Genomic DNA, 14,070 nt, shown 5'->3' with positions numbered 1-14,070 from the left:
TTTTTCTCTTTCTCAGAAAGACACAGAGTCACCAGTGCACAAGGGGGAACAGAGGAGAATGAGTCCACCCCCTCTGTCATATTCCTAATGTTTGTTTTCTATTTGGGAAGATGAAGATTTGCAGCTGGGCATAGTCCCTCCTGGGAAGGCTCCCAAGCTAATTATTTATTATTATTATTATTATTATTATTATTATTATTGTTGTTGTTGTTGTTTTTGAAAAGAAGGGAATCTAAATCAGTGTTTTTAAACTTGACAACTTATGATGTGTGGACTTTAATTCCGAGAGTTTCCCAGCCAACTTTTAAGAGTTGTCAAATTTCAAAAACATTGATCTAAACACAGATGGAAGCCTCCACAAACTGACCCTTGCTGCAGAAATTGCCTTCTGGTCCTCATTCGTGTGGGAAAGAAAGGAGAGCCATGGACTCAATCTATTTTCCCCCTTGTTTCAAAATAAGCAGAGTAGACTGCCTAGTAGGATACTAGTAAAACTGCCAAGCTTCCCTCCACACACTGGTGCTGCTGTCCTCATGTAAAGGGTGGATCGCAATGGTCAGAGAGTTGTCTTTAGAACAGGCCTGTATTTGTATGCATAAGATTAACCCCAATTTGTGGCAAAGGGCCAGGATTTTTAAAGCTTTGTCATTATTCTTTATGCAAAAAAGGGGAGGTTTAAGTACTAAGTAGTAAGGAATTGACCCACTCTGGTAGAACAGAGGTTTTGCAGGAATTGTGTATAGGTAGTCCTTGACTTACAACAGTTCATTTAGTGAACATTCTAAGTTACAATGGCACTGAAAAAAATGTGACTTATGGCTGTTTTCATAGTTGCAACCTTTTCAGCATTCCCATGATCACATGATCAACATTCAGATGCATGCCAACTGTTTCATATTGATGACCTCTGCTGTGCCCCAGTGTCATGTGACCCCCTTTTGCGCCCTTCTGACAAGCAAAGTCAAGAAGGGAGCCAGATTCACTTAACAACCAAGTTACTAACTTATCAGCTGCAGGGATTCCCTTAGCAACTCTGGCAAGAAAAGTCATAAAATGGGGCAAAACTCACTTAACAAATGTCTCACTTAACAACACAAAATTGGGCTCAGTTGTGGTCATAAGTCAAGGACTACCTGTATTTTGTTTGTTTGATATGGAAACAACTCATGGTCACAGTTTACCAAATTGCTTAACTTGCACAGCTTTTATCTGCACCGTTCTTGAGACTTTGAATGTTGATGTTTGATGTTTTCAGGCAGGATTTTTTGTACTTTAGGAGCTGCTTTTTTGTTTCCTGAATTGAAAAACCTTTAGTGTCTCAAGAGGATAAAAACTCCCAGAACTATATATCTCCCTCCACATTTTATTTAATGGATAGTCAATGCTGTTTTTTATATTATGCACTGATTGCTTCCTGTCCTTTTAAAAATCCTGATTTATTGGGATTCTTAAAATTGTACCTGTGCATGATTTCTCCCCTTTCTCCTCTAGCATTTGCAATTATTTATGACTGAAAAGTGAAGTAAACAGAACAAGGTCAAAAGGGAAATGTCATTTCCTGCATTACCACAGATGTCAGCAGTGTTAGGGTGCAAGAATTTATCCTAAGGAGTCTCCGTTAGAATTCACATTAAACTCTTAGTGCATGTTCCTCAACGGGGAATAAAATAGGCAGTGTTGGCACGTTATTAGATAAAGTTCTCTGCCACTTGGTCAAATGAGGCAGTGCCCCACATACATGGCTGAAGCAGCTGAAGCATCCACACACTGATTATGGGATGCATAGTAAGGGCATTGACCTTATTGACCAGCTGGCCAGCAAAGCATTTTTAAGGCTGCCCAATAAGCAAGAGAAAAGGCTACCATTGCAATACTGTATGAAGGCAGAACAATAGTGGAATAGATGGAGTGATAGTAGCAGTAAAAATAAATGGAGCACTAGAAGGCATCTTCATAAGGACGTACAGGGATTCTAACATATTCTCCAAAGTACTGAAAGCAGTACAAGAAGCAATAGATGGAAACTAATCAAGGAGAGACTCAACCTAGAACCAAGGAGAAACTTCCTGACAGTTAGAACAATTAATCAGTGGAACAACTTTCCTCCAGAAGTTGTGAATGCCCCAACACTGGAAGTTTTGAAGAAGATGTTGGATAACCATTTGTCTGAAATGGTATAGGGTTTCCTGCCTGCGCCACGGGTTGGACAAGAAGACCTCCAAGATACCTTCCAACTCTTATTATGTTATTCTGACATCTTCAACCTGCTTTAGGAGCCAGGACTTCATAATACCATTGAAGCTAATATTCAATGGTGTAGACCTGGAAGGCAGACCAGAGGGAACTCCCAAATGCACTGCAAGAAGAATAAACAGCTGCTTTTATTAATTCTTTTAAAGCACTCCCCTTTGTTCTGACTTGTCTTCTTCTAGATTAGGCATGGAACACGATGGCCAAGGGAACCGATGTGGGGATGAAGTGCGGATGGGAAGTATAATGGCGCCACTGGTCCAGGCTGCATTCCATCGCTTCCATTGGTCTCGCTGCAGCCAACAGGAACTGAACCGATATCTGCAGTGAGTACAAGGATGGAGAAGGATCAGTTCTCAAGAGTTGTATGGCACCGTTTCATTAGCTAGAAAACATGGTGATGAATCAGAACATTTTCCTGCTAGAAGAAGTTAAAAATTAAATGAAATTTGTTATCCTGGACTAATTTATTACGCCATGGTGGCACAGGGGTTAGAGTGCAGTACTGCAGGCTACTTCTGCTGCCTGCCGTCTGCCTGAAATTTGGCAATTCAAATCTCACCAGGCTTAAGGTTGACTCAGCCTTCCATCCTTCCGAGGTGGGTAAAATGAGGACCCAGATTGTTGTGGGAAATATACTGACTCTGTAAACTGCTTAGAGAGGGCTGTAAAGCACTATGAAGCAGTAGATAAGTCTAAGTGCTATTGCTATTGCTATTTGCTCTGAACTAAGTAAGATTCACTTCTAAATAACTGTTCATTGGATTGCTTTGTAAGGAAATACTAAGGCTATTTTGTAATCAGTTAAATCTTTTATTTTTTTCAGAATAAGCCTCTTCTCAGTTTGGATTTTAAATAAAAAATTTTATCCTATTTGTTAAAACACATAGGAATAGATACATGTTTGTAAAATCTTTCCAGTCCCTTTAAAGTTATATTTATTAATAACAAAACTCTGTTTGGGGTTTATGTTTTTAAGAAAGAACATTGGCAAAGAAAAGGGTCCTTGATAAATAAATGTCTCTGTGACAGCATGGTGCCCTCTTTCAAAGATAAAATAGGGATATGCCCTGAAAACTGTGAGTGGTAACTAGGATTCTTATAATTGCCATCTCTGTTTTTGTGATTTTAAGGAGGCGTTATCACTTTTGAGTTTACTTATCCAAGATTTGGGTAATTCATCTTGTTAGATTACTAGATTGGTCCTTGTTACTAAACTCTTGCTTAAGTAACACATGTTAGCATAATTTTTGAAATGAAAATACAATTAGAATTTGTTTTGTTGCGTCAAATGTGCTCCATTTGCCAAGGTATGTCCTTATGTTTATTTTTTGAAGCTTATATTTCTATTAGCAACATGTAAAAAGAAAAGAAAAGAAATGAGAACCACACCATAAAACTGAAGAAAGGTTACAGACATAATGAAACTATTATAGCAATCATTTTTATTTAAACTGCTTCTATTAAATGCCAGTCATTTTTCACCAAACAGATGAATCTAATAACAGCCAACAAATCACTAATTATGCATATGGAAATAGTTTCATCTCTATTTATAGCAACTTCTTTTTTAATTATTCTTCTCTTCTCCAGATGACTCTCCCAAGGTGTTTATTATAGAGAGAGAATTTCCTTGCAATGGAGGGTTATAATAAATGTTCTCTTGTTTCAGATGCTAATTTACTAAAGTGAATGCTAGATTTGATATACTTAAGTATGAAGTGTACTTTCTGAACTCATTTCTGAGAAAGCATGTCCTTGGTTATGTTGGAACAACCATGGACCAAAACTCACAATGCTTAAAACCTCCCACAATCCATTTGTGTGACAGTGACTTTGTCCATTGTAGTTCCTACGATTGCTTGCGTGATGATCCTTTTGACCATGATTGGCCTTCCCTTCCTCAACTGCCAGGACTCCACTATTCCATGAATGAGCAGTGCCGCTTTGATTTTGGTTTGGGCTACATGATGTGCACAGCTGTGAGTATTTAATCGAATTCTGCTGGCCCTTATCCAGGGCCTTTGAAAGCATCCCTGTCAGGCCTGGAGGCCATCTTTTACAGGCCTGCCACATTTTCTACTGTGGGAAAATGGGCGGGGGGAGCATCAGAAGACAGACAAAATGGCCGAAGGGTACAGAGCAAAGCTTGCTGGCACTCTACGAGGTGTCTTGGAAAGTTGTGTAAACACCCTGTTTTCAAAAAAAACTGGAATTCTAACAATTATGATGCTATAGTTTTATTAGATGGTTTTGAAAATAGAAGATTTATGAAAAGAAGAGGATTTTATTACAGTTAACTCCCAGAGTTCCGGGGATTGGTTGCATAAGGGTTTCTCCTCTGCCTTATGTAGGAGGGAATTAGATGCATGTTCTCAATGACCTATCATGGTTATTTAGTGAGTGCAGCTGTCAGTCCATACGTGTACCATCCAGCTTCTCCAAAAGCAGTACACTTGAATTATCCAGACTTCTTTCCCACAAATCCTAAGAAATTTTCGAAACAATAATTGGATAATTAAAGACCCACACACACTTTAAAACAATCTGGAAGCTGCAATGCAAAAAGTGTCATAAATTTAAAGCGTTTTTGAAACGACAGTCAGAAACTGAATAAAAACATTAAACTAAAATTAATACTATTAAAAAGAAAGGCCCTTAGATTCTGAAAGGTTATTAATTGCAAAGCAAGAAGGACCTCCATGGGAAGGCTGCCCAAGGCAAAACTGGCCACCAAAGTCTTTTGCTTGGATAACTTAAACTTAGTACTATAATATTTTCTTCTGGCTCAGGGACTTTCTGAGGCTCTCTGTGGTATGTAAATAATTCAAACAGGAAGACAACCTCTCCCAATTCTGGCATGAAATTAATTTGATTTTCCAGATGAAGAGCACTCTCCACAAAACATATGGCACGTGTACACACACACACACAAACACAAACACACACTCCTTCTGTTGAGAGAAAGTGACTAGCCATGGATTTTCTATGATCTGACCAAAAGACCCTGTTGTGATAAATAATCTTTGTTCCATTTGATCATTTTCTCTCTCTTTTTTTTGGGATGGTCTAGATAGTTATAATGCTACTATAACAGTCATGTCCAATTTAAGCCTGTAGTTATCAGTAAAAAAAAAATTCTGTATCTTCAAAGCCATCCATGTCTGCTTAGCCTGATAAGGACGATAAGTAGATAGTTACCGGTAGATAAGAAACATTTTCTAGACTGTTCAGCCCTCTCAAAGTAGATAAACATTTACAAAACTCATAAAGCAAACTGATAGTAGAAACAAACTACCAAATTCACATGGAGTCCAACTAAAGAAGAGTTATTTGGGAAAGTCTAACTCAAATAACAGCAAAATGGGAGGTGCTATCAGCATACTTGTAGATCTATGTGCCTTTTAGCATCGAAACTTTTCTCAGTTCAGTCCTAACTGTCCTCTGTATCCAGGACATATCCTCAGTAATCTATTCTAATTTCCAACAGAAATTTAAATGCATAGAAGCTTTGAAAAAGCCATTAGTAATATAAATACTTTTTTCTAGTTCCGCACCTTTGATCCTTGCAAGCAGCTGTGGTGCAGTCATCCTGATAACCCTTACTTCTGCAAAACAAAGAAAGGACCTCCATTGGATGGGACTATGTGTGCTCCTGGAAAGGTAAGAATCTTTGCTTCATGTCTCAGGTAGAAAAAGAAGAGAGAGAGAAAGTTTAATATCGTCTTCAGATTTAATGGGAAACTATCTCCATCAGAAAGAGTTAAGTGATCAGGGAGTCAAAGGACAGAAGAGTTTTAAAATATTTGCTTAATAATGTACTGTATATCTGGGTAAACATGATCATAACTAAAAATAAGAATTGCAGGAAATTAGGAGTTTAACTATTTAAAATGAAAAATTATTAATTCCCCAAATAATTGAAAGTACATTTTTAAAAAGTGTTTGACCTTAGTTTACCAAATCTGTATGTAGCAGACAAAAATCTGCCTCTTGGTATGTCTAAAGCCCCATTTACCACTTTACAGATGCATAAAATCCTACCTGCTATGTTTTGCATGTGCATAAAAATCTCATTCAGCTTTATCAGCCATTTTGCTTTTATGAATAGTCTTTCCTCATCATTAATGCATTAAACCAAAGGAATTAAAGGAATGGTACTTGATCATTTCTCCAGTTTGCAATTCAGGTTGCATACTCCAGGTTGTATACAGGCACTGAAGAATCTGTTCAATGTTACCTGTTAGCCTTGCCAGGTAGACTAGACAGGAAAAAGGAACAGATATGCTAATTCGGCTTTATTGTAAAGTTACATTAACAGGGTTTTGCAAGTCTGAAAGTTCAATTTTCCCCGCTGTCTCTATTACAGCCCAAAAAACTAGGTGGATTCTTTCTTGAAGCCTCTTGCCTCACCCAAGGTCCTGAAGGGGGCTATGCTGTCTCTTATTTGACCATTTGCTAGACAGCAACTTTTCAAACCCTTTCCCAAGTTTTTTTTTCTCTCTCAATGCCATTATGCTCCTGACTCAGTGGGTAGATCTTATCTGGTTTTGCTTTCATCCAAATTCCTATCAGTTGAATTGCCTGCAAGGATGAAATCCAGAAATCTGAGGGTCTTCGGCTCAGAGGTAAATTTGGGGTTCCACTGGGAACAGCAGAAATGGAAATGAAGATCCCATTGTGTTGGTTCTAAAGTAACCCTTTTATTAAATAATTTAATAAGGGTATTCCAAATACTTCTGGAATTCTATAGCAAAGCTTTATTCTTATTTTTTTTTCCACAATACACCCATTAGCAGTCATGCAGATTAATAAGAGCCTCATGGTTTATTAAGATCCTCAAGAAGAAGAAATAAATAGAAGTAATGAGGGTAATAAAAGCAAAAATAGCAATGCAGCATTTCCTTTTGAGGGGAAATGCATTTATTACTATTGCAGAGCACAAAATTGTTATTTCAGATAACAACATTATGGCCATTTTCAAAATATGCTGAAGACAAAACTATGAACATGCCGAAGAGAAAAATATACAGGAGCAAATTTAAATTATCAGTATAAGATTACCAATCTCATCTTGGAGGGCTTTTTAACTGTTCACATATGTTTATTATTTACACACCTGAGTGTTTGCATTTTAAATGAAGTTATTAACTGGTGAGTAAATGGAGGGATGGGAAGGAGAAGAGGGAAAACAAGAGAAGGAAGGACCCTTTAAGATGGAAAATGGTGCTCCCCTTGCAAGTGTGTCTTTCATTTGGTACAAAGCATCTGTAAGTTGGAAATATGTGTTGATGGGTAAGCTTCATTCATTCCCTCAGTCAGTCAGAATGGGCTGGGGGGGTTGAGATCAAGCTATCTTTTAGAAAATAACTCAGTTTATATTCAAGTCAACTTTGTTTTCCATCTAGAACATGGGTGTCAAACTGGCAACCTGAAGGCTGGATGTATTACATATAGGCCATGCCCACCCCAGCTCTGCAAAGGCAAAATATTCACGATATGTCACGATATGTGACGCGATCAAGTTTTACACCCGTGTTCTGGAGCTCAACCAAGCCCCAGCATTCATCTGGCTCCCCAGCTAATTCTATTATAGAATTAATAATTCTCTAATAGATTTATTCATTATTCTTTTCCTTGCTTCTCTTTTCATTTATCGGACTGGCATTCTGGTTCCAAGAACAGCAAGCCATTAAGAGTAAGAGAATCTGTCCTTTTTCTTATCTTAATTGAATTCAGAGGGATCACCTTAAAAGCCCCATAGACGTATAATGGATTCACTGAGTAAATCAAGCAATGCTTTATCCAAATGGAATCTACCTGTCTGGTCTGAACATCTCCCATTGAGAATTCCTCCTTTCTTGCCACCCAACTCCCTATAAAAACAAAATGTGCAGGTGACAATGCATAGGCAAAAGGCCTTGTCTGTGGACATTGTGGGACGCGATTTTCCCACAAACACATTTGACCTCCACCTTCCTTACATTTCTCATACTGGAAAAAACTATATTTATCCCAACATAATTTAGTTGATGGTAGAATTTTTATGATTTGTTCTGGGTTGATTATATGATTTGTTCTTGGTTGCTATATGGCTTATATGATTTATCTATCATATCAATGATTTAGTGGATGATAGAATTTTTATGATTTGTTCTGGGTTGGATTTATGTTTTGTGCTTTGAAGTTTACTGCCAAGTCTGTAAGGCCTGGGGCCGTCAGCAAATACTTCTTATATAGTACCAAATTACTGCTCATACATTATGTGTATTCTTCACGTGTCAGTTACATAAATCCTGATGGAAATTAAACTATTCTGTATTTTTTAAGAGAACGATTCCAACAATGAACATATAGCATGATATTTTCAGTAAGAAGTGATGGTGTATCCAGACTTACCATTAGGCAGGAGAGATAATAAATTGGGTACAGACCCTAGCCATTCAACCTCTGATTTGGATTTTCTGCTAGAAACAGATCCTTCACTAAAGCAAAGCACACAGCTGTCTTAAGTAGCTTGTTACCCTACTGGGAGCTCTGTATAATATTCATCACTTCAATTTGAAGGTGGCTGCTGCAAACCCTGATTATTGCTGGCACTACTGGGAGCTCTGTATAATATTCATCACTTCAATTTGAAGGTGGCTGCTGCAAACCCTGATTATTGCTGGCACTTTTCACTGCATCTTTCTGAGGGTGTTCTCAGAATGATCACTACAGGGCTCCTGGTTGGATGTCTGTCGGGTGAAAGGAAATTGCCCATAATGCAGTTTTTAGGGAAAGAGCACGTGTATGGATGGAAACTGATCAAGTAGAAAAGCAACCTGGACTTAAGGAGAAACCGCCTGACAGTGAGGACAATTAGCCAGCTTGCTGTCAGAAGTTGTGGGTGCTTCATCACTGGAGATTTTTAAGAAGAGACTGGACAGTCACTTGTCTGAAATGGTATAGGGGGTCTCCTGCTTGAGCAGGGGTTGGACTATAAGACCTCAATGTCCCTTCCAGCTCTCTTCTGATTGATTGAAATAAATGAGAATGTTGGGTAGAAAGTGTTTATGAAAACAATAGAACCTTATCTGTCCTCAGAGATGGTGGTCATCTTCAACCACTAGAGAATGAAGGCTGTAGTGTCTGATAAGGTGGCACTTACCCATATGCTTATGGAAGATGAACATGTTTGTTTCTTTTGATGGTCCTCTTTAACTTTATTATCAGGGGGAAACATTGCTTCTCAATAGCAGTTCATGGAGAAAATGAATGGGAAGGTCTGTCGTACTGGTATCTTGCTTTTGGGTGTCACATTGGCCCAGACACTTTAGAAAAACCATGCTAGACTCCGACTCTAGTTTTTAAGTCTTACCAAATGGTAAATTGTAACCCAGTAAATGGCTCTTTGCATCTATTGGTGCTCAGGAATCAAAATGTATTTTAATGTGGGATGTGTTCAAGGCCTTTAATCAATTCCATTCTATGTAGCATTTTATTTTATTTTATATTAATTATTTTATTAATAATATAATAATTTATTATTGACCTGTATCTATCCATTAATAATGTAATAATTTATTGTTAACCTGTAGATGTCTCTGATAGAGAAGCCTTCAGATGAACTTTTCAATGTTTGTTATAATGGCTTAGAAGATCAAAATTTAGAAAAATCTAAATAAACCTAGCAGTAGTATTGCATCTTCCTTTTGTATTTCTGGTGCCCTTTCCTTTTTTAAAAAAGTTCTTTATATTTGCACAGATTTTTAACAGTGACATGCAGTCAGGGGAGGCAGGGGAGGCAGAGCCTCACCGCTCTCATCATAAAAAGAAAAAAAATGGGGGAAAAAGGTCCCCTTCATGTTGACTTGAGCTCCGGTCTAGCTACCACCAACCAACGCCTGGGAAACACAGCTCCTCGGAGCTCCTCTATGCAGCCACCGCCCGCCCTCGCTGCCCCTTTCATTGCTTTCCCATTCAGGCGGCTGCACTTTCACCCCGCTCAAGCCTTGCCGCCTGCATGGGAAGCCGCCTGAATGCAACGAAAGGGGCAGCCTCCTGCACACGTGGTCCCATTCCCCGCCTTCCTGATGAGTCACCAGCCTCACCAGCCATAACCCTCACCGCACGTCACTATTTTAAAATATTTAACGTGATGCCTTCATCCTATTCAATTTCAGTTTCTCTGCAGGTTTTTGTGTTATCTGCTGCAATTTATTTGCAGGTGTTCCTTTCTTTTACATATTTACTTTTTAATGCCTTTTCAACCTTTATGTCAGGTTTCCAAAAGATGTCAACTTGTAAAGCATTTCCATGTCTGTTATCAAGTTGACACTTGATTTAAGATATATGAATAAAATTTATCTTTACCCTTAAACTTACATATTAAATCATCAGCCTATTAGTAAATATTTAAACATTTTGCTGTCAGGTGAGTTTTATATAGACCACTATTAGCCCTAATGCACTATTTTGTGTTAGGCTTCCTGTTATCTCTCGATCACACCTGTCTCCAGGAAAACATTATCTTTTCTTTTAAAAGAATGGAGTCTCTTGACTCAATTTACTTCTACTCAGTGATTGTAAATACTTAAGTAAATTTCATGGGATTACGTATGGTTTTATTAGTCTGTAGCCTCATAGAGATCTATGCTTCATTATCAATCCCATTCTACTTGAAAATTTTCTAGGTAGAAGGAATAGAAAAGATAGTTGCAGTTTATGTAATGCACTAAATTGTATGTTAATTGTAATGGTTTCTTTGATATTAGAGCTACATATGAAATCATGTAAATTAGTAACAAACTTAGGTTTATGGCAAATAGCAACAAGGTTGTTTCTATTTTTGCTTGTAGATCAGTATCAGACCTTGGCAAAGCTCTAATTCTTGTAATATGTAATATTACAAAGTAATATGTAATTTATGTAATTCTTTTCCAAATTATATCATTTCAGATTGATTTACCTAGTTTGAGTGAGCTTCCTTATGAAATAATTCCTTGCATACCAAAAACTATCATGTCAGGACAAATGTTTAAATTAGATTTGCTTTCTATCTGACCTCTGTTCTCTTTGTAGTAAACTTAACTTTTATTTAGTATATCATGAATCAGGTTTTTGTTTCCACTTCAATGAGAAAAAGTCCAAGTAAGCTATTTTGACCAACCAATTTGAATAGTTTCCTGACAAAAAGTTTTAATATTCCATAGAAATGAGAGCCCAGTTACAGAACAGTGGAAGCAGATAGGAAATTGTAATGGAAAGAAACATAATAGATTTGATATGGAAAAGAAGAAAAGTAATTGATTGCTTTTAGCAAAAAAACCAATCCTTTAAACTCCTTTCCTCAAGCGATTTGCCTTTGCCAATACTGTAGCGACTCTGAGTATACAGTTGAGAATGCACTTCTAAAGGATTTTTCAGACATTTCTGAAATTAACAGGATCCCATTTGGTGGATTGAATGACAAAATTTTAATGAGAGAGCCCATTTGGCATAGTGGTGTTGGCCTTGAAAGCAGGAGACAGTGAGTTCTAGTCTCCATTAGGCATGAGAGCATGAATGACTTAGCATGACTTTGGGCCACATACATGCACGCAGAAGCTGTAATCTTATGTAAACTTTCTATCCTAGACAGTAATCCGAAAGCATACTATTGCTTTAAAAAAATATGTTGATAAGATTGATAGGGAAACCATCATATTTCCAGAGCTATATGAGAACTGTTTTGAACTGTTCCATCATACAATAAGTAACAAACATGCTTTTGACACAGTTGCCAGACCCAAACATTAACACTCTTTCTACTGTGTGTTTCTTACTAATGTTCAGTGCCCCTTTAGCTATTAATTCAGTCATGGTAAATAATGATCATTCATTTTCTAGTATTCTGAATGTTTATAAAAGCAGGTTCGATCTCCCTCCGTTAAGTTCACACACACAAAAAAAAACCCCAAATAGCTCTCTGCTTCAACATTGTCAGATGTTTTGTTTGGAACACTGTTAGTGAAACAGAACAGAAAGATAATCAATTAAATATGTGAGTTCAGAAAAACAACGATTCCTCCTCTTCCATCTATAAACATGTAGTTATTGTGATTTCATATCCCTATTCCCAGTGCCCTTTAGTAAAACACACGCCTATCTGAAAATGGCTGACGTGTTAAGAAAATGCCTTGTTTTAACAACAGCTGAGCCATATTTATCAGCAGTCAAAGTCTGTAAATAATAGAGATAAAAATTATCCCTGAAAGAATGGAGTATTTTGCCGAAAGAATTTTCTAACATTATGGGACAGGGAGATATGTTTATCTGCTTTGACTGCTCTTCTCCATCATTATGCTGAAACTGTGGCAATAGTTAGATCATCTTGACTGACCAGAGGATTCTGTAATGTAGCTGGATAACATCTGGTCAGAAAATCTTTTGGTGTATGGATATTTCTGGAAAGGCTGGTGGTAGAATAATTAATATACTGTATACTTGAAATATGGGAGAAATTGATACAATATTTTTGTCCTGATCTCAGGCCAGCAGTCTATTTCCAAAGGACAGGTCCACATGCTACTACCTGCATCTAAGTCGGGGGGTCTCAATCTTCCTAATGCCTTTAATACAGTTCCTCAGGTTGTGGTGACCCCCAACCATAAAATTATTTTATGTTTTCTGAATTTTTTTGAAAATATGTGCTGTCCAATGGTCTTAGGCGAAAGGGTCGTTCGAAGGGGTCCCTTCGGGGTCCCGACCCACAGGTTGAGAACCACTGATCTAAGTTAATAATTCTAATAATTTCCAGAGAATTCTGCTGGGGCAGTTTTTTCAGTTGGCATAGTTGATGCTTCTTTCCTTATGATACGTTGAGTTTAGCTGCACTGTTGACACAATCATTCAGAAGACATTTCACTCTTTGCCAGCATAAAATTTGCCTTGGAATTGAAGGCAACAATGCAAACAGGATGACAGTAGAAATTCAGCTAGTGTTGAATCTCGTCAGATGGAAAATGAATTGTATTATTGACACTGTTACCAGAGAGAGCTACTGCAGTTGCTGAAGGAGACAATATATATTGTATTCTGATGCTGAATGGTAATGCGTTATGAGTTTGATGGCTTGCTGTCACCAATTTGTGAGACCCTTTGAAAATAAAATTGCTTACATCTAGCCATGATGTATACTTCATTGTACATGCCATTAATAGACGTATTGAAAGCAGAGTTGGAATTATTGAGGTGAGATTTTCTTCATGGGCAAAATGCTTAGCTAGATAATTATCAACTAACAGTGTGATGAATTTGATTTCCTAAATCCATTTCATTCTGCTAAAGACCTGATTTTGGGATGACATTTTCTTCATTTTCTTCTCAAAACGTAAGCTGTTTTCTTCACTTCTTTCTGAAAGTGAGCGCCGCCATTAGCAAAAAAAAATTCTATTAAATATTTGGAAATATGGTTATCGGCAAAATGTATTACAATAAAAGAAAATAACTACAATAAATTGCTGCTACAAATACAAAAAGATTTGGATAATTGGACTAAACTACAGATATCACTAACTGGCAGAATTTCAACAATTAAAATGAATGTACTACCCAACCTACTTTATCTTTTTCAAACAATACCAATTAAATTAGAGAATTCTTTTCCCCAAACTAAATAAAATGGTATCCAAATTTATCCGGTCAGGGAAGAAACCGTGTATTAAACACAAACTTCTACAAGATAATAGAAATAAAGGTGGCTTTAGCCTCCCAGACTGGGAGCTTTACTATCAGGCGGCAGCCCTGATATGGCTCAAGGACTGGATTCAACTAAAAAATAAAAGGATTCTTATGCTA

The 14,070-nt window shown here is 37.4% G+C and overlaps 1 protein-coding gene across 2 annotated transcripts in view; it reads left to right on the top strand.

Annotated features, from left to right (window-relative positions):
* Positions 1–14,070, top strand: part of ADAMTS2 (ADAM metallopeptidase with thrombospondin type 1 motif 2) — a 295,279-nt gene that overhangs the window by 231,924 nt on the left and 49,285 nt on the right. For both annotated transcript variants that reach the window (XM_081939142.1, XM_081939141.1), the window contains exons 8-10: positions 2,433–2,576; positions 4,100–4,232; positions 5,800–5,913. In XM_081939142.1, coding sequence (XP_081795268.1) covers positions 2,433–2,576; positions 4,100–4,232; positions 5,800–5,913 — 391 coding nt within the window. The remainder of the gene's footprint in view (positions 1–2,432; positions 2,577–4,099; positions 4,233–5,799; positions 5,914–14,070) is intronic.

Source organism: Natrix helvetica, assembly GCF_964273705.1.
Source record: "Natrix helvetica genome assembly, chromosome: 1".
Taxonomy (NCBI): domain Eukaryota; kingdom Metazoa; phylum Chordata; class Lepidosauria; order Squamata; family Natricidae; genus Natrix; species Natrix helvetica.
The sequence above is the reverse complement of the archived record's forward strand: the minus strand, read 5'-3'. Positions and strand labels throughout refer to the sequence as shown.